General features: G+C 34.9%; 1 protein-coding gene across 2 annotated transcripts in view; it reads left to right on the plus strand.

The window, feature by feature from the left end:
- LOC149551400 (pyrimidine d) overlaps window positions 1-26,351 on the plus strand; it is a 152,056-nt gene that overhangs the window by 15,081 nt on the left and 110,624 nt on the right. For both annotated transcript variants that reach the window (XM_089786916.1, XM_089786915.1), the window contains exon 3: window positions 10,867-11,190. In XM_089786916.1, coding sequence (XP_089643042.1) covers window positions 10,867-11,190 — 324 coding nt within the window. The remainder of the gene's footprint in view (window positions 1-10,866; window positions 11,191-26,351) is intronic.

Consider the following 26,351-nt stretch of genomic DNA (forward strand, 5'->3'; position numbering starts at 1 on the left):
TTCTGTGTCTGCTTGCACCTCCAACTATTTCAAACACTCACACAAATCTGGACCAAGGTCACTTCTCTTTCACAGTTTAAACATTAATCAACCATATCATGAACAATCTGTTGAGAGTTTTCATCTACTATAACATCCCTTAACAGATCTGAGGTAAACCTTCACCTTTTGCACTCTTGTAAATCAAACAGATTCAGATATTCCCTGATTCCAACATCTGTAATTTTCACTGTCACTAGTCAAAAAATTTAGAAAACAACCAATAGTAGCAATAGTAATTCATACAATATTCTCCATTGTCATCTGTAATTTCGTGTCAAGAATTGAATCCTTTATAAATGTTGACAGAAATATCTTTACTACAATCTTTAAAAAATACAAATAATATCTTCTTGTTCATGTCTGAAATATGAACAAAAAAATTTGCAGAGCATAAAAACCTTGCCAACACTATAGAAATGATGCTGAAAAATATGTATAATGTGTCCTTATCATGCATAGAAGGCTATACCCGATACCCGATGATTACTGAGAAAAAATCACAAAAAAGATTTCAGCAAGAATAATTCTACTCAATTTGAAAAGTTTCCTATCAGAAAGAAAGAAAGAAAAAAAAAACTTTTTAAGTAACTCAAAACAAATGATTTCTATAAAAATAAAATATACAGGCTCAACATGAAGGTAGATACTTAGCCTGCTGAACATCTCCAAATCAACCTCTGGAAACTTTTCATCATATACTATTCCATGGCACCCTTGCTGCTAAAAATGAGCAGTCTGGAATCTTCACACCTGTTGTCCGGACAGGGCAGGCCTTTCTGCTCCAACTAAGGCAGTGATTAAAATTTCCTGACCAGTGCCTTTTCGTACAGGGATTCAAAAGCCTCGAGAGGAGTTCCACTCCTAGATTTGAGAGGCACCAACTCAGAGTCTTCATTTTAGAAAGCGTTCCATTGAATCATCGGAATTTTCAGAAACATTAGATGTAATTTGCATGAATTCCAGGGTCTCCAGTTTGAATTCCCTGAGCTTTGAATGGATTCGATTTATCATAGAAAGAAAAGCTGCTTACCATAGCCTTACAATATGGAGAAGCTTTTCTGATAAAAACAATTCCTACAAAACCACACAAACCGCTTTGTCTACTGCAGAATGAGTAAACATTGTAGTGACAACAAAGATTGGTTCCTTTCACAAACTTAGCCAAAAGTGAAGGACTTTCAATCAGACTGATCAAAGCCTTAAACTAGCTAACACAGAGACTTCAAGGTATTCTGCTGCTTGAACATATTCTTTCACAGAGATACAACTCGCACATGATAAAAACTATCTCAGAATAAGATCAATACTCTAAGAATAACAAGACCTGAAAAACTCGGTAACTTCAGGCAATGACTTAAACAAAACTGTGCAATATTTTAAAGAAGCAGAACTGAAAAAGAGTAACACGAGGACTCGCACCCACCTCCCAAACTTCAAAGTACCCATCCCTGAGATGTCCCCGCATTGGGTGCTTGTGCACCCAAGTACCCCCACCTCCGCCATTCTGCAACCATGCTTCTGCTGGAATGGGTACTTGGATTTCTATTTGAAATTTTTTTTTTGAATGTTATTATTGGTTATGTAATATGTTACCATGTTGAGTGTTCAATTGTTTTAGTTCATGTTGCAATTTTGGTATGTTCAAGTATTTTAATTTGGTATGTTCTGCTGAAACATGATTTCATAACAAGCATTTCAAGTTCTATATGCATACTATACAACACCCCTCCCTGCCCCGTCCTCCCCTTGCCATCATCCCCTGGCCGTCCCCCTGTCGTCCCGAAAATGAGGCCCATTTTCTCCCCGTCCCAGCATCCCCTCGTCTTGATGTACCCCAGTACTAGGGTTACATTGGAAAAAAGTTCAATCACCGAAGAATAACATTACATGTTGCTGAAACAAATCTGCCTGACCAAAAATAATTGAAGAAAGAAGTCCTGCTAATATTTGGAAACTCGATAACGAAAAATTGATGCAAAGATATCTCTACACCAAGAAGAACAAACACACTTTGCATGAGATATGAAAAATAACATAATACATTTCCGAGTGTTTGCTGCCAAGAGACATCATGACTTGACGGAGATAAAGAGACCTGCCGTTATATTCGCTGGCAAAGAAACTGAATAAATATTGCCACATAAGCAAGACTCAGTGGAAGTAAGAAGGAAGACAAGTCAAGAACGGTTGAATGCCAAATAGGATAATTTCACAAAAGTAATAGATGACTACATCCAGGAGCTTAGAAGAATAAAATAATGAATCAATGCTCATCCATTAGTAATTTACAAAAGAAATACCAGCCATAATTATAAAAGACTCGATGAATAACTTAAGACTCAAAGAGGCCAGTCTAAGTGAAGACACTCATATCACGACAAAAGAAGAAGAAAAGATAAGTCTCCAAGGAAGAGATTTCACCTGCACATATGAGGAAGTAACGATTATCATAGAACTGACAACATCATTACATTTACAGTAAGGAGAACTGATGACATCCAACTGTGATGATACACACAAAGTCGCTCCATCCCATCAAATATCCAAAGTCTGCTCTGCAACAATCTTGAGTATTCAATATCATCTGATGGGATTTCAGCACAATCCACATTGACCACGCTTCAGAGCAGCTTCAGCCCTACTACTCCTAGATTCTCACCCACCAAAAAATCAGCTTTGGTTGCAAGACAAAAGCAACTAAATGGACACAAATCCTTTTCAAAACTGGAATATTAATTTGTTTTGCTTGCACCCAGCCTCTGTATGGACTGAAGAACTAAAAAGACTTCTTTAATGTTGTTATTTGACCTGGCTGTGATACCGTATTAAGTTTTTGCCCAGAAATAAAGATAAACAGCAATAATGAAAAATAAAATAGGTACAAAAGATACAAGAAATTATCTTGGGATACCCCTTCCACTTGAAACAAAAAACCCAACCACACAAGCAAAATCTCTCTTTTATTGATGAAAAAATGTTTGAGTACAAGGGTTTCACTTGATTGCATTACAATACACCAAGAAATCATATAAATAGATTCAATTGAGACTCTTCATATTACACACAAAGGTCTCTTCAAATTCCAAATAGATAACCCTGCATATTTCCAAATATTCAACAGTTCATAGTTCCATATGCATGTCTCTTCTTATGACACATGACACATGTCTTTTAATATAAAATTAACTTAAATAATACCACAAATGTCTGTTTCAGCTGAAGGTGACCATAACGATCATAACAAACATATTTCCATTTCATAAGACTAGAGATAAAAATCTCTATCGTAGCTATCATCTTCAACAATTTCATGTAGTGACCCTAGTTAGACTATCGGTTTGACTAGGTCATTTTTTTAAATTTCTCAAATTCTTAAATAAAACATTAAATAAATTACTAATAAATTAAATGATTGAATAATTGCATCATTTCCTTTTTGGTGTTTATGCCATAGGCCGACTTTGTGGTGGTTGGATGGATTTGTATATATATGCTTATGTTATTGTAGGGAAGAGTATGGAAGATTTGATACCCTAATGCATTAAATGATAGCACTTCCTTTTTAGATGCCAACTTGGAGGAAGCCATTGGCAAGATGCAAACCCAATTGACTGTTGTGCGTTGAATATTTAGTTGTCTCCGTAGTTTCTGTCCTATCACATGCCAATACTAGGTCAGGGTATGTACATGAATGGCCAAGAGTAGAGAAACAACTCACCCATTAGGATAGAGAGTGTCGGATTTGCAATCATGGCATGTCATAGGAGTGTATTTGGAAAGAGGATTGGTGCCCCTTTAAGGTCCCGATATTGTGCCTATTGGTCTAAAGACGGTGGCTAGTGGAAAGAGTCAATTCTAGGCAGCATGATACGGGTTCAAACCTTTGAGTGTGATAATCTTCAAGTCAAGGGGTATCTATATTTTTTGGTTCCAAATTTCTAATGAGTTATGAGTGAATGATCAATATAAATTAGGATATCTGTAAGACTCCTTGTTATATTAGTTATATTGTTATAAGTAGTCATATACGTGTGTGTGTGTGTGTCTATATATTTGTGTATATATATAAGGCTAGTTTTAGGAATGGAGGTATCTGATGTTGTCCGGCAAAAGGGGTAGTTAGACAGTTACCGGTGCGGACACGGTTGTGTCATTTCATTGGCACCGTTTCAGATATTATAAATGTCGTGAACTCTTATGTATTTTGGCATCATTATCATTGTATGAAAGCATCAACACTGATCAAGTTTATGAGTTGCGCCGATAGCAGAGCACTTCAGGGACGCAACCTCCTCCCTAGTCTACATTGTTTCTATGTTTGTATGGTTGTATGTTGTCTCTTAATTTTGTTAGTTTTTGAGTTGCCAGAAGACGACTTTTCTTTTTTGGGGGGAATGATGTTGTCCGGCAAAAGGGGTAGTGAGACAGTTACCGGTGCAGACACGATTGTGTCGTTTCATTGACACCGTTTCAGACATTATAAATGTCGTGAACTCTTATGTATTTTGGCATCGTTATCATTGTATGAAATATCATTGTTGTGTACGAAAAGCATTTGATAAATGAATATTATTTTGCATTGGTTATATGTTTCTTTCCTGTTCACCTATGACACTATTGCCTATTTGGAATATTTCGATGCTATTGAAGATTGGCATTCTACTAGCTTGTGGGTCAATGAGTGACTTGGATCATAGGTACCAGCAAAGAGAAAATAATGCCATAGCTGACAAGGAAGAGGTAGATCCCCTAGAATTTATCAGGGAGATTAGGAGATCCATACTAGTGTGAGGGATGCCATGATAGAGATAGTTCAACTTTTAAAGGGATGAACCAACAACTAAGTGCTGGAAAGGCCTATACAAAACAGAGCCAAAGGGATTAGCTTTGGCGGTGAGAAAGTTTCAGTTAGTGATTAGAAAGCCCTAACAAACACAAGAACTTTCATTGCCAAATTTCAGGAAAAAGAAGCAAAAATATGTATTGAGGAAGAATAACTTGATTCAAATTAAAACATGACAAAATTTTGCCTTAAGCTCTTCCGTATGTAGAGATTTCATCTTCAGGGATTTGTGTGAGATGAAGAAAACAACTAGGCATAGGAGGAGAAGGTATAGAGGAAAAACATTCAACATTGTTTGGGAAAAATCATTACTACTTTTGATGGTGTTGGGAATTCCTTAGCAAGTGCTTGGTTGCAAAAATTAGGCACATATTTTCACTTGAATTCAATGTTTGAAGAAGAGACTATCAATTTGCCACCTTGGATCTTGAACTAGTGGCTCATGAATGGACGTACCATGGTATGATAACCCAAGGGCATGATTCTGTCACCGACTTGGAGGAATTCAGCTAGAGATTAATAGAAAGGTTCAAAAGGAAGGATTTGCAACTCATTTTAGGGAGTTAGCACAGCTGAAGTGAGAGGGTAAACTGGAAGATTATGTAGCATATTTCAAAGGCTTGCGGTAATGATTTCCAATGTGTTAGGGAAAAGGTTTAGAGTTTTCTTTGTGGAGGGCCTAGCTGAACCCCTTAAATGTATAGTAAGTGCAATCTATCAAAGCTCATTGCAAGAAGCCATGAAAAGGCCTTTGAATTTTGAAGATTCAATGCCTAAAGATATATGGAGTTCCAAGCAAACATTTCCCATGGTATTAATTAAATATTTTCAGAAGAGCATGCTACCCTTTAAGCCAAATCAAGTGGAAATGTTTAAAAACAAGTTGCGAGGAAACATCCATGCTTTGCTTGCAGAGATTCGTTGCAATCAGTTCATAGGTGTTTGGGAAAGGGATAAATACAATATAAATAAGTTCGTTCTGATTAGGATATTGAAATGATAATTTGATCATTGTATTAAACAAAGGGATGTGTACTCCTTATATAAGCAATTACATGAAGATCTTTCCATAACGAAAATGATTGAGAACCAAAGACAAAAAAAATAAAGTTAATAAATTGCAATTTAGTAACTTACATTATAGAAAGTTACTGAAAACTAACTTGACATCACAAAATGACCATTATAAGCTAAATATTACAATATTATTTAAATACTCTACCTTAATGGTCATTATACTAACTACTATGCAAAGAATTTGTTGGTCTTTTGGCCATGAACAAGTAGAAAACAAACTCCTCTTCTGAATGCTTGGCAACAAATGCGTACTAATGAGATGCTCACCGGATGTATTTTTGATCCGCCAATTGCTTTCCATAGAACTTCTGTACACAACCAAGTTCACCATAATAGTGACACGTGATAGATTTTAGATTCTTTGAAGAATCATCATATTTGCTTTGTCCCTTCTGCCGGGTGGACTTGCCTTTGTTCTTGGCAATAAATGCCTGTTCCATGGCTGGCTGTGTTACTGCTGCTTCCAAACTGCTATTTCCTCGTAACTTGCTGTAAGAGCTTGTTGCACAAATCTTCAAACTTCAAATCGACACTAGTAGATGTGATATTGAGAATTTCAGTGATGCTATAGGAGTGTGGTAAGATTGTTAGTGTGATAACCGCCATATTCTTTTCTTCCATCTTGCGACCAACGACCTCCAACTGATTGTGGAAATCTTTGATCTTCATTAAATGGCCCTGCAAAAACATCTTGTCATTCATCAAAATTGAGAACAACATATTTTAAAGAAAGATCTGCCTTTGTTTGATTCATATATGTCCTTTAGGTGACTTTAGATCTTTGTAGCCATCTTGTCAGATGGCACTTTTTGAAAAATCTCATTGGTGATAAATAAGAAGTATAACAGTTTCCCCATTTTGCCATTCAAACTTGTCCTGGTTTTTACCTGTAGCTATGAGATGAGTAGATTTATCAAGTACAATCTAATCAAGATACTGATACCCAAAACAACAATACCCACAATTTTGTAAAATTATTGTGCAAAAACCAGTGAAACCCAGGGAGTCGCTGCTTCCACCCCCCATAAAACCTTGAAGTACCCATCCCTGAGATGTTTGTGCATTGGGTGCTTGAGTATCCAAGTACCCCCAGCTCCGCCATTCCACAAAGATGCTGCCTCCAGGAAGGGTACTTGAATTTTAATTGAATTTTGATTTTTGAATGTTACTATTGGATATTTTACTATGTTGGATGTTTAATGGTTCTGGTTCGTGTTGCAATTTTGCTATGTTCAAGCATTTCAATTTGGTATGGTATCCCGAAACATCATTTCATAACTAGTATTTCAAGTTCCATATGTATAGTATACAACACCCCCCTGCCCCCTCGCCGCCGTCCCCCCACCATCCTGCTGCTGTCCTGAAATTGAAGTCCTTTGTCTCCTGTCCCAAAAACTTGTCTCGGTGTACCGACGTACCCCAGTGCTGGTGTTACTCTAGTACTTTTGCATGAATGCCTTTCCCCATAGAATTCCTAGTGCAACCAAAAAACCATGGCAAGAAACCATAGAAAAAAAGCTGCTGCAAAGCAGCACCATGCTTTTGTGAAAAAATAATCAAAAAGCCTCATTATGTATCAAAATACAGAAAATGCCTATGACAAGGAAAATCACGATTTTAGTGTTAAAATTGTGCAAAACTTTCTGCTAGTCGAGATAACATTTGTTGCATGGTATTGCAGCACTGGGAAATCCCTTTGCATGAACAAATAAACGCTTATGTTGTACCAAAAACAAAACCCACAATTTTTTTGATGAAAAAATTGTGAAAAACTGTCATATGGTACTCAGCAACCCTGGTGGGCAGTACACATCCAAAAAAATACCTATGATTTTCATAAAAAATCATTCAATGACTTCATGAAAAGAATTTTTAGGTAAGACCATGAATTTTATTAAGCAAAGAATTTGCCAAAAAATCCCATGAATTCTGTTTTGAAGTATCAGGCAATGAAGAAATTTCCTTGAAATTTCTAGGTAAAAGGACCACAAATTTTTATTGAAAAAATGCACCATGAAATGATAGTTGATTGTTGTATTGAACGAGGGGAGGAATATTCCTTATATAAGCAATTATAGGAAGATCTTTTCATGATGGAATGTTTAAGAACTAAAAATAGAAAAGAAAGTTACTAAATACTGACTGACTGACTTACAAAATATAAAGCTACTGAAAACCTAACTGACTTAAAAAATATAAACCTACTGAAAGCTAAGTAAATGACTTAAATGACCATTATAGGCCAAATATTACATTATAACTCTTAACAAATATGTTGAAGATTGTAGCTGCGAAAATATGGATGTTATTACCGTTATTGTCACCTTCAGCTGAAAATGACACTTATGGTTAATTTTAAATAATAAGCATAATGACGTGTCATTCAACATGCTTGGATTGTCATGTAGATGGAATCCATGACTTGTTAATTGATTTTATATTTGCTAAGATGGAGTGTTAAGTTTAGTAGCTTCATTTGAAAGTCAATATTACTGATTTATTCCTTACATGCGTAACTGCCATTGGGTGATTAATGGCACCAACAAGAATGTGGCATTTCATACATACGAAAATAACAGATGCCTTCAATTTAGTCTCTGTCAGCTGAAAATGCCATTTATTGGAATATTAACTTAAAATCACATGTGTCATTCGCATGCGTTGAGGCATGAATATCCAAAGAGTTGTAACTAATTATAGGTGATATGGGAATCTCAAGAGACCTTCGGTTATAATGTGAAGAGTCTCTCCTATTATTATATATATCGCATCAAGCGAAGGATATTGTACACTTGAACTTTTATGATCAATAAAATGATATTTTTGTTGTGTGGTTGAGTTTTTTCCTTCATTCTAGAAGGGTTTTCCCAGGATATTTCTGGTGTTATTGTTTCAGTTTTGGCCCTTTTCTAATTGTTGTTTAAAATCATTGATTTCTGGGCTAAATTTTTAACAAAATATACGTGAGGTATCTAGGAAGGCATGGATTCAAATCTAATTTTGCTTGGGGAAAAGTAGCATTTGGGACGGGTAAATTGTAACAACCCCAATTAAAATTAATGTCGGCCAGGTTGTTTATTTTATTTTTCATTAAATAAACAAATAAATAAAACATGAAATAACTTATTAATAAATAAAATCATCAAATGTCCAAGGGGTTTAGCTTAGTTGGTTGAAGCGATAAGTTCTCATTGTGGAGACCTTGGTTCAAATCCCAAGAGGGACATCTTTGTGGAATTCTAAGTTGTGACTCTTGGTCTTCCAATTGTTGTTTCTAGCGTGGTTGTTTGAGAGGAGCTTGAATAAGCTTGTAAATCTCATATTGTTGCTTGAATGAGCACAAAATTTGTAAACGATTTCAATATAAAAAATAAATCATTAAATAATTGCATTGGTTTCCTTTGTGGACCCTGTCTCCTTTTTGGCAATTATGTCCTTGGCCAACTTTGTGGTAGTTGGATGGATCTGTACATATGTGTATGCTTGTAGAGAAGGTATTAAACAAATGCACTTTATTTGCAGATGTCAACCTGGAGGGAGTCATTTGCAGGATGCAAATACTGTCAATTGTCATGTTTTAAATGTTTAGTAGTTGCCTCTGCAAACATCAAGCTAGCAGATGCCAGTGCTAGGCTGGGATAAGCATACATGAGCAACCAAGAGTAGGGAAACAAATCACCCTTAGAATAGAAGGTGCTGGCTTTGCAATAATGCAATATCATTGGAGTGCAGCTAGAAGTGGATAGACTAGGAAACCTCTAGGTTCGATAGTCTTCAAAGGCAAGGGGCATACATTTTTGGTTCAGAATTTCTGATGCATTCTGAGTTGAATGGTTAATACAAATCAGGAATATGTGTAGTAGTCCCAGACTCCTAGTTATGTTGAATATTTTGGCATAAGTAAGTCATATATATATATGTATATGTATTTGTACATATATATATATATATATATATTGTTAGACTGGTTTCATGAATGATTATATCTAATTTTCTTCCAAGGGCAAATAACCTGGAATTAGTGTTCACTCATTTCATATAATTAATTGGAAATTAGTTTAGATTGCAAATAGTAGATGTTTTGAAAATCTACACTATTTCCTATTTGGAATATTTCATTTCAAGAGATGCAGGGAAGAAAGTGACTCCTTCAATGGTCTCTCCTAAGGGATTAATCCATTTCTACAACCTTGGTCATAGGGGAAGCCCTGCAATTCACCGAGAATGTGAGGAGGAATGCTGACTCAGTGCATCCTCGATTGCTTCCGGAATCTTAATCTCCTCTCTTTCACCTCTGCGTTTTACTTTGTCTAACGAGCTGCCATGAGATCTCAAGCTGGTAGTTGAGTTGCATTGATAATAAAACATATAAAACAATGCTCTACACCACTAGATATGGAAAACGCACACTGTGCTCTTCGCAAGATGCTTTACTTCTTAGTTAAGGATGAGATTGATGACAAACAAGTATTGCTTTGATACCATATTGGAATTCAGGCTGCAAGTTTTACACAGAGATAGTACTGTACTTCAGTTCATTTGTTTAATAATCCAATCACTAAAGTCTAATTTATAAGAATTACATCTATAGTGTAGGAAAGTTTGTATGCTCATTTATCTTATCTTTAACAACTCCCTTTGATAATTACTGGAATAAATAAACCATGACAAATACTCGTGGAACAAATATTTTTTTAACAAACTAACAAAACTAGCTTTGTGATAATGGTTACAAAAAGGGATAGAGGCTCTTATACATTATCACACTATTCATGTACTAAAACATTGGATGATAAAAGTTTTGGAGTTTCTGCTTAATTATTTTGTATTTCTCAATAAATCTGTTATGGTATATGATAATGATTAAAGTTTCCTTTTTTGACATATCCTTTTGGATTTTGTAGTGGATGGTTATTCACAGGAACAAAGTTTATCAATCCTCTATTCAGCTTATTGGATCCAGAGGATGCTCACCGGTTTGCAATATGGGCAGCAGCCCGTGGTTTGGTTCCAAGGGAAAAGAGACCAGATCCAGCTATCTTGGAAATTGAAGTGTGGGGAAGAAAGTTTTCAAATCCAATAGGACTTGCAGCAGGTTTCGACAAAAGTGCGGAGGCTGTGGAAGGTTTACTAGGAATGGGCTTTGGGTTTATGGAAGTTGGCTCAGTGACACCAATACCTCAAGAAGGAAATCCAAAGCCTCGTGTATTCAGATTGCCAGAGCAGGGGTAAGCATGTATGCTGCTTTGCTGTTCTGTATGACAATGCTTGTTTGTGTGTCAATCAAGTTTTCTTAAATTAAATAAGGGATGTGAAATAAGTTGCATATATTCCTCCTTTCAAAATGGTCCTTTGATTTGGCCTCTTAAGAATGAGTGTCTCCCAGATACTAGCCTTTAAGATGCTATTGGCTTGTTATTTTCTTAGGACAAGTTAAAATATTTTCTGTTTTCTATTTAAGAAATGTACCAACCAGAGTTAAACATTCAACATAACCTACACACAACCTTTTCAAAGTGTTCTACTTGGTTACATTTGGAACTCATTCTGGAAATATTTGTCAATCAGCAGTGTCTGTGACTCCATTGTATACCCAAGAAGTCACAATGCTCTTGATGAGTGTCCAAGTAAGCCCCAAATTCGACCATAAGTGAAATCAAACAATGTCAAGCCTTTGGCAACTTACCGATACATGCTACATTGGTATGCTTCTTCCGCTTGTTGAGATGTTCCCTGGATTGAATTGCATGATTATGCATCATAGTATATAACATGCTTAAAAATACAAATACCTTTAAATTGTCTGTGCATGGCATATTGGAATGGTGCTCAGAAGTGATTTATGTGTGTTCGTTGAGAAAGTTTATTGGGGAAAGTAAAATATTCTTTTTTTTCCTGTGAAGCTTTAAATGCCTTTCTAATAAATATTCTCAATTATCTCTTAAGTTTTTGAGCAGGTGTTTTACTCTTGATTCTTTCATTGCATCAAGTCCCATTGAGTGTTTTTTCAATGTGACTTTAATATTTAGTATTTGGTAAAAGGGATTTTGTGGTTGTTCAGCCTTCTGTCGATATGCATCTCCTCTGTGGTTCTAAATAATTTGGTACTTATTACTGCCTTCAATTTTCTTAAGGTTGCACTTAGCAAACTTCACCAACTATTGTTAAAATCTGTAAAAACTGACCTTGTTTGGGTCTATATTGTCATTGTTAGGTAGTTGTATTATCAATTGTGAGTAGTTAGGGGATTGACTCTAGATTAAAGCTTCTTTAGTTGTGGGATGAAATTGTACAAAATGCTGTACACTTTCTTGAGATGACGATGTTAAGGTTAATCAATCTTATAAGCATTACTTGAACAAAAGAAACTATCTCTGATACATATAATTCCAGAAGTTTGTCATTTAAGGTCCACTACTGGCAAGGTCTACTACTGATAGCAGCAAGAATTATCTGCCTACATATATTACTCCATTTCGATGCACTTACAATAGCTGCATGCAACTGGAAAAAAATGTGTGCTTATGTGGGATGACTATGTCAAGGTTAAAAAATATTGCAAGGAATACTTAAAAGCAGAAGAAAATGTTTATTTGATAGCAGGAAATTTTCATCATTATGTCCACTAGCAGGAAACTAAGTTCCGACTATAGCAAATAATTAGACTACGATTTTGACACCATTTTATGTGATTTTGATTGTTGCATGCAATTGCATGAACTACTTACTGTACATGTGATATTGGCCACATTAAGGTGAAATCATATCTCAGAAGAAATACTTTAAAGCAAATGGATTCTGTTAATAATAACTGAAGTATATGATGCCAGAATTTTTTCATCATTACAGCCACCAGAGACAAAGTTCTACTACTAAGTGTAGTGAATAATTGTCTGCCTATGTGGTAGACACTGTTTTACTGCCCTTTTGATTGCTGCATAAAATTGCACGGAATACTTTATTGGGGAACCGGCCACAATAAGCTCACTCATAAGCATTACATTTAGTGAAGGAAATAATTTGGAGTGTCCATATACTTCCTGCCTATATGTAGGGTAGACTATGTTCTACTGCAGTTTTCATTGCTGCATGAAATTGCACTAAATACTTTCCTTGTGCAATGGCCAGACTATTGTCATAAACTTTACTCAAAAAGAAAGGAAATAATTTGGAATATACATATATTTCCTGAAGTCATTACAAGGAATCCTGATTTGAGCAATGAACAGAATATGAGTACTTAAATTAAATTTAAAATGCAAATTACACAAATATGAAACATTATAGTTTAACATGTATCTATATATAATCCACATTTGGTCACCCTTAAAATCTTAACTCTGCAGACAAGAAAAACCTTTAAATATGAAGGAGGCTTGCTGATTGCAAATTGTTACAGCACATGCATGAAGGGAACATCTTGAAAGCCCAAGCGATCACAGACGAGTGATGCTTGGGTCCCAACATATGTTTAATTAAATAAATTCCATATCATCCTTTCCAACTTTAAAGACTTCTATATTCATTTATAAGCAATGAATTAGACTTGAAATATTACAGTGTTGATAGAAGATCATGGAGTGGAACACTTAATATCTTCTGAATCTTTCAAGTCCCTGAACTGTGTTATGATAATAGTTGTTGGTTCCTCTTATCTAATAAAAAGCTTTGGTCTTTTATGCGTGGTTTTATTTGGAAGTGGGAGGAGTGAACTTAAGGAGGAGTTTTTCTTTCTGGAGTGTGTGCTATTTTAAGGGGTCCCATAGGTTTCTTTGGCCTTGCAGATGTTATTGAAATGGATAAATAGCTTGTGGCTGACACGTACTCACATAGGGTGAGCAGATTTAGTTTGATGTGAGATTGTTAGGAAAAAGTTATTGAAGACTTCAGTTGTGGAAGATGAGATTAAATATCTTTCAATTCCATTTAAAAACATTAAATCATTTGATAAACAATTGTAGTAATGGGAATGAGAGTAGGTCTTACAACTTCATGAACAGTATTATAAAATGAGACTTTTCATTTTTGTGTTCATCTGAAGTAGGAAGTGGGTATACAATCACCAAAGGAATCTCAGAATGAGGTTTAAGTGCATGGATAGTTTTCTGTCACTTGATTGAGTAAACCCCTTTTTTAAGTTACAGTGCAGTCCTAGAATAATAAAGTTGCCTACTATGAAACTGTAAAAGTGTTCAAAAGTAGTGTGATATGTATTGTGGTTGACTGCTGCACCTTTACCAGTTGTTTTATCAAAAAGTTTGTTCTGACTTAATGTCATTATGAGATTTGCATGTGGATTGTCTATCATTCTATTGGTGCCTTAAAATCATAAACAACTTACACAAAAATAGAAAAAAATAGAGATATGAAAATTTTTTTTTGACATAAAATCTGAGTACATAATACAAAATTGGGCAAAACATATGAAAACATATTCCTTCGCATTAAAAATTTAAATGGCTAGGTTGAATACAATGACATTATGATTACATAATATAAATAGTTGATAACAATCCTTGCAGGAACTCTTGCCATCTATCTCTCCCAAGTACACCATGTATGGGAAAGGTGTTGGAGACTTTTTCCCTAACCACGAAGCTTTACACTTCCCTGGAATTCTTCCTAACATGAAAATTACTATCAATCTGAATCTGATAGGAGCAATGGAATCTATGTAGGATGATATATCTAGCATACAATTTTGCACATGGAGGAAAAGTTATGTAGCCAATATCATGATATGGTAGAGTAAGAAACACAAAAATTTAACAAATGAGTTCAAAAGCTTTGGCCATATCATTTTAAGCCATTTGCCGGGAGGTTGATTTATGGCGATAATCTATCCTTATTTTCCCCTCCATATTGGACACCGTCCATAGGCACACAGAACAATCAACTAGATGAAGAACACGAATGCACTCATAGGCTTACTGAAGCACCAATCTATGCATTAATCATAGATTGCCACTATTAATTTTACGCCTTTGTCAAATTCACTAGGCTGCTCTACTCAATAGATCGATACCTCTGTCACTCACCGAAACACCCAAGTTGGTAGGTTACGCTGTCTTATAACCTTTCACAAAAAATGTTTTTGATGAAACATTTGATGTTGACCTCTTAATACTTTAATTTCTGTAAGCACATATGAATCACCTGAATTGATGCCTCCATGGACAATGGGTTTGCGTCCACTGTTTGCCGGTACAAGGGGCTACGTCCTCACACTGGCTGAAAGCTGAAACTTTCTGAATACTCTCGCCAGAGAAAACTGAAATCTAAATAATAAAATCAAGCCTGCCCAGGAATGAGCCTCTTTCCCTTTTTAATACACAAATAGAGACTCTTCCACTCCCCTCTGGCTTTTGTCTTATTCCCCGTGACTCTTCTAACTTCCCTTTGGCTTTTCGTCTTATCTTTTCTTGTCTTCTTTAGCCCACTTTGAATATTAAATTGACCTTTTATAATAAAAGTCCACGCTTTCATGGTCAATTTTAATATCATATGGATGTGTCCTTAAATATTTCTAATGTCCCAAAAACCCAAACCGGATATTTACTCATTTTTTTCCCTTTAAAATGTATTCAGAATTAAACATATGCAGACACAATAAAAAGCTAGTTGAAAACACCAATAGATATTAACTCAATCTTTCAAAATAATCCTCAAGATTTAAGCATATGAAGATGCATTACAACCACAGTATAAAACCAGTAAAACTCAAATAAAAACTCCTTAAAACAACGTTATTGCATTATACAACAACAATACAATAACCAGCTTCCAAAATCCAATCTTAAATACAACTTTACAGTCAGGTTGGAAAAATTTAAGAAAAGAACCTGTAAGCACATATGAAACACCTGAATTGATGCCTCCACGGACATTGGGTTTGTGTCCACTGTCTGCCGGTACAAGGGGCTACATCCTCACAATGGCTGAAAGCTGAAGCTTTCTGAATACTCTCACAAGAGAGAATTGAAATCTGAATATAGCATGCCCAGGAATGAGCCTCTTTCCCTTTTTAATACACAAACTGAGACTCTTCAACTCCCCTCTAGCTTTCGTCTTATTCCCCGTGACTCTTCAACTTCCCTCTGGCTTTTCGTCTTATCTTTTCTTGTCCTCTTTAGCTCACTTTGAATATTATATTAACCTTTTATAATAAAAGTTCACGCTTTCATAGTCAATTTTAATATCATATAGATGTGTCCTTTAATATTTCTAATGTTCCAAAAAGGGGCCATTACATTTTATCTATTTAATATGTACATTTAAATGCATGTACAAGAAGATCAAATGTATTTAGTTATACATATTGAAAAGGTGCGACCTTGGATAAACATTTACTATGTACCATCTTAATAAAATATATTTACGTGCAAGTAAATAAATATGATTATAATATTCTTTGATTCATAAATTTGAAATTCATTCCAAATTTATTTATTTTCTTTATAAGAGGCCAAAATGCACATTTGGCATTCGATATCAAAGAATCAAGAAGACAAATCTTTAAAACCGTTCATGAGTTACGGCTTGCTACTTCGAATATCTTTATTTTATGAAGCCATGAGAAGCCATAGGATATCATGAATTGAATTCTCCTCCCTCACAATTTGATCTCTGAATTTCTTGCCACGTTATTTTCTTCTCTTTTCCTCTGTTGGAAGTTGTGATTGATAATCACTTTGAGTTTGTGTTCAGAATATCTTACAAGAAGGGACTGGTTGATAGCGTCCAGCAAAAGCTCATCTATTTCACAAGCTAATCAGGTTATGTGGTCGGCATACCATATCCGAATGACATATAATATTCTTTTTTTAATCAATTACTACTGTGCGTATATTTACAGCAGCAATGATTCTTTCCATAAAATGCCATACATCATCTATGTTTAATGTCACTAGATAGTTGCTTAGTGAGTTAGAACTTCCCAAGTTGAGTCAAGAACCATTGATTATGATATGTTTTTGCATCTTTATCTTACTGCTGTATGACAAAATCGAATGATATTCTTTTGCAAGCCTTAAGTTTTCCCGAGTCATATAAGCTGTGATGTATTGAAACATGAAATATTATTACATCAGCTGAGGAATTAGCAAAATGAGTTGGCTAAACTCTGAGATTTAAACACCTGGGACTCACTCGACTTTATGGCTAAGGAAAATGGTGAAAGGGCGAGAGATAGAAACCTGCAATAACAAGAAACAAAATCAATTCTGACATAACAGTTATTTAATATTTTAAAAGGAATCATTTAAAAGCTCATGCATGTCCAATTCATTCTCTGTTGTAAAGTCGAGTGGTGTGATTAAATACTAGAATGCTAAGTGGTTGACAAGGTGTTCCATGTCTATTCCAAGTAGTGAGTGTCTTTCTAGTTAGAGAAAGTGTGGGGATAAGTTTGAGGTCCATGGTTGGGAGGTTAAGCCCCTGACAATATTTCCCCTCTCCACAAGATGTGAGGACGTGCATCAAACAAAGAGAAGTTAAGTATTCAAACATTTATTGATAACAAGTAATTTACTATTATGATGTTTATTCAAGTAAGAAGATATGATGGATTAATTTATATCATTGAATTCAGTTATTTCCTTTAATGGAAGCAATCTTTCTCATCAATGAAATTGCTAATTAGTTAGATTGGTTGATCTTCTAGCTAAATATGGAATATATTTATTTGCAAGAGATAGGTTTATTTGATGGATTGTTATTTCAGTTTTTTATTTATAAGAATATTGATTATAGTATATCTTCTAATCTTATGTTATTGCCACAACTAGCAATAGAAAGAAAATGAAAGATACAATGGTATTTGATGCCCTAAATGATATAGTGGTATCTAACACCCTACATGATACAGTGGTATCTGATGCCTTAAATGATACAATTGTATTGACGCCCTAAAAGATACAATGGTAATTGATGCCCTAAATGATATAGTAGTATTTGATGCCCTAAATGATATAGTGGTATTTGAAGCCTTAGATGATCCAATGGTAATTGATGCCTTAATTGATACAGTGGTATGTGATGCTCTAAATAATCCAATGGTATTTGATGCCCTAATTGATATTAGTAGTATTTGATCGTAATCATCATTTGATCCTAAGTGGTATTTGTGGACTATCCTGGGTTTTGTAGAAGCATCCCTAGATTGATTTCTATTTCGAACTCCACGGTATGTAGATTTTAAATTCTTGGGTAAATTCATAGATGGTATTTTCAATTGTTAGTTATGAGTTTTCTGTTTAAGAAATTGTAACTATTAATCTCATTCACATGAACATAACTGATATAACTGTCTTCCTATGAATATGAAGTAATAACTGTTTATCTTTGATATGATAGTTGTTAGTTAAGACCCGAGAAAAGTGGTCATTACATATGGTATCAGAGTGTTGGGTTCAACGCTGAAAACTTGGACCCAAAGATAATGTAATGTTGAAAAAGATTTATTTTATAAAATTGAATATTTTATAATCAAGCTGGAAAAAAATCACACTGGGAAATCATCCAATATGGCCGGGAAGGGTTGAGATGATGGTATGGTCCATATGAAATGGACAGATGTATAAACTGCAAAATCATAAAGATGAATCCGAACTAAAGAAAATGACATGATTGGCAAGTCGAGCAGTGGTGATTAGGGTTGTTCATTTGCCCATCTAAATCCTTGGCCAAGGTTGTTTAGAGGCATACTTGCCTAAGTTGATCACAAGCTGTCGGTAGTGCCAGTTAATCAGGCATGCCTGCCTATTACTAAGTGGACATTCTAAACACCAGTATGCTTGGGTGGCAGGACTATAATGGTGTATGTGCCTTATCCCAGGAGGGAGGGCCATTCTCAGTAGAGAATGAGAAGATTAAACTAGGTCCAAATGCTGAGACTTGCAAAATACAAACCAGCTGCTATAACCTTGATACGATGTTATCTAAACCATGATGATGGCTAGATATTTCTTTTCAGTTACATGTTTCTAGCAATATACTTTATGCAATTATATTCCTGTTCATATGAAATGGTAGTAATATTTTGTTATCTATTTTGTATGCGAACTGAAGGAAAAATTAAAAAAAAAAATTGTGAACATGTATTTTTAACAATGATAATCCTTTTTGATATTGATTAAATGACAAGAACGCCATTTTGTGCTTCAGTAGGGAGTAAGCACACTTGCATAACTGAAACTATCAATGCCTATTTATAGATGTAACTTTTGTTTGGCTTAAGTTTTTCCTTCAAACATTACACTGATAAGATGGGCATGAAATCCTAGGTCACAGTAATGGAAAAGATAAACTTCCAAATATTTGCAGGCGAATGATGAGCATGCTTAGATGAGCTACTCGATAAGAACCCTATGTAAATTTATTTCTGATGCTTATGATCAAATCCATGACCCAAGGATGGGTTGAGCTAAAAAAATTATATATATACACTTTTCAGCATGAAACGTAGAGTTCTATGGAAATGTAAGAGTGTTGTGAACTCAGAGTCTAAGCCACATTCAAAATATGGTAGACAAAACATACAAGCATCAAACTGCACCTGTCTTAGGAATTATGTGTGGGCATGTAGTCCAAATGCTAGAAGATGGGGATACATATAGTGTGGTACCATGTTAAACATAACCTCTATGATCTTGATTAGATGTATGATGATCTTTCATAGTATATCATGTTTTTACCCTTCGACACATTGCTATACATGTATAATACACATGCGATGTTGACTTTATATGGTAATGAAATAACAAGACATACTGAGCTGTTTATATTGTTTAGAGATGAAGTATATGTTCTATCATGGGATGGTTATTCTGATGGAATGTTATTATGATAAGATGGGCATTAAGGACGAGGTTATGTAAATGGAAAACATGGATCTATTACCCTTTTTTAGGTGACTTGTAAGTTTACAAGGATGATCTAACGAGTACCATATACTAGATGGTATGTATAAGTGATTTAAATTATGTGATCAAGTTATGATCTAGAACATGTTAGTTGAGGAATTCCAAATTTTGAATACTTATCTTACTCTTAGTTATTAAACACTGAAAATTCTCTTATGAAGATATCAATATGAGCATTGAACTAATGATATGGTGAGTGTCTACATGAGTAAGACAAGAATATGAAAGAGAATATCCTAAAACATGATTAACTAAACTGAAGCTGATACCACAAGTATGATATAGAAAACGGGTGTTGCAAGATATCATAGAGATTGAGCGACAAACAAAAGAAGGCCGAAATTAGTTGCGGAGGCCACAGAGGAGGTTGTGATGGATAATAAAGGGCACAAATAGAGAGACCTACCCATGAAATATCTCATCCCTATGAGAAATGAGTTGTGTGCGTGAGATGTAGAAGGTTGCAGGAGGAAGTAAGACAAACAACACTTCTGAAATACCAAAAAGAGATGTCACCCAATGTGAGACATATGTTGTCCTATGTTCTCGACTAAAACACACGAAATTGGTGCTAAAATGTGAAGAAACACACAAAAGTGAAGTTTGAAGCAAAAATGATCTAGGGTTTTCATCATTGTTAGCTTGCACAATTACACAACAGGTGAAACTAACTGATAAAAAAACACAATAGGTGAAACAACTCCAAGGACTAGAAAAAATAGCCATGATGAGAGAACAAATGTTGAGAATTCTTTAAAGGAATCCTAATCGCAAGGGGAAGTTGTACGATTTGTAGAACAAAAACTTTTGAATGCCAAATCTTTTTCAAAAAATAGTACTAATAATTTCATACAGAAATTATAATTTTTTTCGAAAAATATGATCTAGACTCTGATACAATGTTGGTAAAATAATTGAATAAAGAGACATTTCTAAAAAGAAACATACATAATAGAAATAATCTATTACACTAGATATATACAATATCTAGAAGTGACCATTAAATATGAAAATAATCTTAACATAGGAGACATTATTTTATTAATAAACATGTAGCGAGTTGGTAGGCATATCCTAAGCGTCTGAAGTTGAAACAAATGGGTAACAAGCTTTACGAGTTACCAACCTCCTAATATTTCATTTGTAAGGTCCCCGAATTGGGGTATACTTGATTAGAATATACTATAATTAAACCATACAATATTTGTTTAACTTTCTAAATTAAATAAGCAATTAGTATCACATACTTAAATCTATAACTTCATTTCCAATAATCAACTATAGTAGGGATTGATGAGGAATGCAAGATAGGATGCTTGGCAAATTTGCCACAACTAAGCCCAGGGGCATGATATAAAACCCCTTGGCTCATAGGTGGAAAGAGTTTCCTCTCCATCCAACATTGGCTCTTTATCCAACATTGGGTGGCCTACTTAGATGGGGAGCTCATATTTGCTCGCCCAATTGTGTCTCCTTACTAACTCTTACATGATTGCTTCTATTATTTAGTTTAACTATCAACAACCATCATAGGGGTTGGCAAGGAACACATGATAGTGCACACAAAACATTTGCCACAACTATTCCCAAGGGCGTGATATAATTGTTATGGTAAATCGATGTTGTAGTTGTATTAAACAAAGGAGATGAAAGCTCCTTATATAGATTTACAAAGATGATGTTTCTAAAAGAAACAATCGTGAACTAATGAAGGAAATAGAAACTACCAAATAGACTAAAAACTAACTAAGATGACCATTAAAGTTACATTACAATATTCTAATACCCTCCCTTAATGGTCATTGTCTAACATTTATCTTTTGGTCACAAATTCTAAAAAACATTTTGTTGTTGCTAAGACCCTCCCTAGATCTGCAAAATGTTAATGACCAAGAAGCCAAAATTCGTCCATAAAAGAACAGAGAAGGGTGTTCCCTTCTTCAAAATGCTTTGGAAAATGAGGCATGAGCCAACCATTGACTCTGTCATTGTGATGAGTTTGCCACAAATCCTTGTAGGATCAGCAAAACATCTTATCAGAAATCATCACAAAACATCTAACTTGATATTGGATAATGAATCTGCTCTTCCCTGGAGATAGAGATGAACACTGAGAATAACTAGCACGATGTTGAGGAATAGTCGGCAAACCCTTCAAACTTCGTAGATGAGCATGATGCACCAAAACATACTGTAAAAGAATGATTTTTTAGAAGAAAAATTAGAAAGACTGAGCACGATTTTTCAGGTGAAAAATCGATCAAAATCCAACATGATATTTGAGGTGAAAAATCAAACAAAACTAGACAATACAAAGCTTCGTTTTTTATAAGAAATACGGTAAAACCCACCAGATAATTTTTGAGGACAAAAGCATAAACCCACAAAGGAATCTCATGCAACTTTCCAAATTACAGAATCAATTTTTTTTTTGTATTTGAGATTAATTTTAATGAAAACTCAACAGATAATTTTATAAGGAAAGAATTAAGAAAACCCATCAAAAATTGTTTAAGGGAAAAAATTATGAAAACCCATCCGATTTTTTTTAAGGGCGGCAAAACATGAGACTTCACATGGTAAACCAGCACATGCAAGTACATGCAACCCTAGAAAATCAGAGACTTTTGCTGCAACCAAGAAATGGCGATATCAAAACCCTTAACCAGTCTTGTGGTTTCCAACAAAAATCCTCAAAGATGATCCACAAAAGTTTCATAAAATACCTCCAACAATTTTTATTTGTAAAAATCAAAAAGCAAATATCTGGAAAAAAATCCAAATCAAAAGAGGCTCGAATTTACGTAAAAAATTTGCCAAATTTTACGAAATCCCATCAACTTGCTCTGATTCCATGTTATGGTAAATTGATGTGGTAGTAGTTGTATTGAACAAAGGAGATGAAAGCTCCTTATATAGATTTACAAAGACAATGTTTCTAAAAGAAACAATCGTGAACTAATGAAGGAAATAGAAACAACCTAATAAACTAAACACTAACTAAGATGACCATTAAAGAAACATCACAATATTCTAATAATAACACGCCTTGGCCCAGAAGTGAAGTTTCTTCTCCATCCAGCTGCCTACTTAGAGGGGGAACCCATCACTGCTCTCCCAATTGCGTTTCCTGAGTAACCCATACATGATTATTATGGGAGAATAAATAATTTAAGTCAATAATTAAATTTATATAGATTAGCGATTCTCCTTATTAACTAGATCGAAAGACATAAGACATTATATATTAAACATCATCATCACATTGCCTTTCACAGTGCTCGTTAGATCACAAGACTTCTGTTCTCTTAATGTAGGTTCCTTATCTCAGGTCTGATCTCCATCCCTGCCATTTTCTCCAAACGTTGGTCTGCCCCATATATTCTTCAAGAGAGGACAAAGAGTTATAACCCCTACCAAGGTTGCCATCCTTCAGAAATGATGTGTCTCATTTTGAACTAATTCTTGCTCCTTTAAATATTTAATCACTGTCTACTGATTGCGTAACTTTGGCAATGAACATATATTTATACACGTCTCTTTCCTTAGACATCAAGCATTGCTGGCTCAAAAATGCTATTAATATGCACTGCAAATATGGTCGGCCAGAAATGTAATGAATTCATTTGAGTATATATATTAATAACATATTTTATTTTATTTTTGCTTATTTTGCCCCAATTGGCCCTTTGGTCATGATACAGTCAGTCTTAAGCAATTTTATTTTGAGTTGGCCCTCATTTTAGTGTTGCGATTTGTTTTGTATAGCCCTAATCTCAGGCCTTGTATGACAGTATCATCCTTCAATGCTAAGAGATTTCGACAATTTATCAAATATGAAGGAGATTTACTGTTACAGACCAGCCAAACATAGAGGAAAAGGGGAAGATAATGGGGAGGAAGGAGGTCACTAGATTATAGAAAAGACACCATCCTAGAGAAAAAAAAAATGAAGAGAGGAGCAGCACTAAAAAACAACAAAGGGAACTCACATAATTTATTAAAAAGCTACTACCAAAAACAAAGAAATGAGGGACCCCAAATTAGCAAAGCCAAAGAAGAAATAATAACAACAAAACTGATCAAAAGAATAAAAGAAAAACACAGATATATATTTACACATAAAATAAACTACGACCACTACCAATAATAATAAACGATAAAAAATAAAACAAGAAATGAAAACTCAAGCACCTCAAACAAAGCAACGGAAAGAACACAATCGAGGAAAAACAAGGAAAAAAAGAAAGATAAAAATAATAGCAAAAATAAAAATACCATAAAATTTGTAAGAGTGCGCGCTTATATATACAGACATAATAATAAGAAAAAATAAAAATAAAAATAGAAATAAAGTTAAAAAAAATAAGAAAACAAAAATGACAACTCAATCACCCCAAACAATAATATCAAAAAGTACACAAGCAAGAAGAAATTAAAAAGGAAAAAAATAACAAAAATAAAATATAAATGTGTGCGATCAAATATCTACGTGTATATATGAAAAAAAAACAAGATAGAGAGAAAAACCTATTTGAGAAAATAAAAACTAAAAAGTATAAAGGAAAATACCTAATACAAATACTAAACAATATAAATACTCAAAGCAACAATAAAAATACAAATAAAGAAATCTAAAAATGCAAATACTTAAGAGAGCAAGAATATGAAAATATCATACGGATATGGAAGAGGCAAAGGACAAACTCAATGAGCACCCCACTAGAGGTTCAAACCAACCAAGAGAAGCCTCGAACTTAACAATCGACACGAAAGCCAAAAAGAACTCAAGCTAGAAAAGAGAAGGGGAAGATAGACACCAATCTAGGAACAAAAAATTGAAACCTAAAAAAAGAGCCATAAGAGCACCAACAAATGGGAGCAAGAAAAACAAGCCAAGAACAAAGAAGGGAGAGAAACAAAAGGGGCTATGGGGGAAAGAGAAAGGAGGGAGGGGACGAGAGCCTATCTGAGCTTGGTTAAATGAAGGATACCAAGAGGCATTGATGATCTTGGTTAAGGTTTAAGTGATGGTTAAAAAATTCAATAGCCTCCTTGAGCTTACATTTGAAAAAGTTTTCTTCTTTGCAAAGCACTTGGGTGCTCTCCAAACAAATATGGTGCTTGGTGGATATGGAGCGCTCCGCAAGAGCTGACTTGAGAGACCTCTCTTGTTTAATATCTGCACTATGTTCTCAAATTCTAGTGCAAAATGAGAGACCAATCTCTCCTATGTAAGGAATGTCATAGGAGTAGACAATCTTATAAGCTCCCTATTCTAAAGGATGTCCCTATGGTCTTTGAGAGGTGAGATGCAGTTTTTTAACGTAGAGAAAGTTTTGAATGGATATCGAAGGCCTTTTCTAATAAGTATCTTGGCGAGTTTGTGTGAGATTCCTTCAATGAATGGAATGGAAGGACTAGGAAGGACCCAAGAATGAGTGGGATCAAGAGAGAGAAAAGATGACTCTTGGATTGCTTGAAAGCCCTAGAGATTTGCTTGTTGGTGTACCCATTCTAAATGAACAGTATCCAAAGATGGGCCAACTCTTGGTTAAGGTTATTCTCATCACAAATGCTATAAGCCCTTATGGAAAGGGTTTTGAGATTACCCAACTTCTGATTAAGGGGGTGGTGAGAGGAAGTGTGAAGGTAGCGATCAATATGGGTCTCTTTGGGATTCACTTAGCGACCAAGGGAGCCATAAGACTTCCTAATGAGGAGAATATCTAGGCGCGAGAGTTGATTGACACTTCGGATTTCCTTGTAATTGTGTTAACTTCTCAAGACCATGTGGCAACAAATGTTAGTTTCATCCAATCCTCAGAACTTGGTTGGGCGTTCAGGGCACGAGAGAACAAGAAGACAAAGGAGGGCCAAAGAAGAGACAAGAAGGATTGCTTGGAATCCGAAAGATAGGGTCAACCATAAGTGGGGGATAAAGAGCCAAAGAACTAGGAGAAGACCCAAAAGCCAAGAAAGAGGGCCCACAACCAAGGATGAAGAACATCATTGTGCTTCTGGATTACAAAATCTACAATGGAAAACTAAGATTAACTTCAGATCTAAATTACAATGACGGAAAGATTACCATAGCTCAACACTACAGAACCATTAGCAGTACGTTTGTCTGTGCAACAGTAATATAATCTGTTGTAAATAAACCTCTATATGTCTATGCAATGGGAATGTCGAATCGCGGGCTGTGTTGCAAACTGATTTACAAGAAAGCTTATAGGTTAGAGTGGAATTTACCTTGCTCAAAACTAAATTCAGACTGACCAAGGACACACAACTTGATTCATTCTCAAAACTATGTTCTTAGCTTATGATCTTTAAAAGTATGACAGAGTGGATATATAAAGAAAACACTAGGATCCGATGGATTATGTTTTAGGAGAGGATCATCTTTATGCTTTTGGATTATGAAATCTACAATGGAAAACCAAGATTAACTTTAGATCTAA

Source organism: Cupressus sempervirens, chromosome 6 (assembly GCF_028749045.1).
Source record: "Cupressus sempervirens isolate cs-2001-9-10 chromosome 6, ASM2874904v1, whole genome shotgun sequence".
Classification (NCBI taxonomy): Eukaryota; Viridiplantae; Streptophyta; class Pinopsida; order Cupressales; family Cupressaceae; genus Cupressus; species Cupressus sempervirens.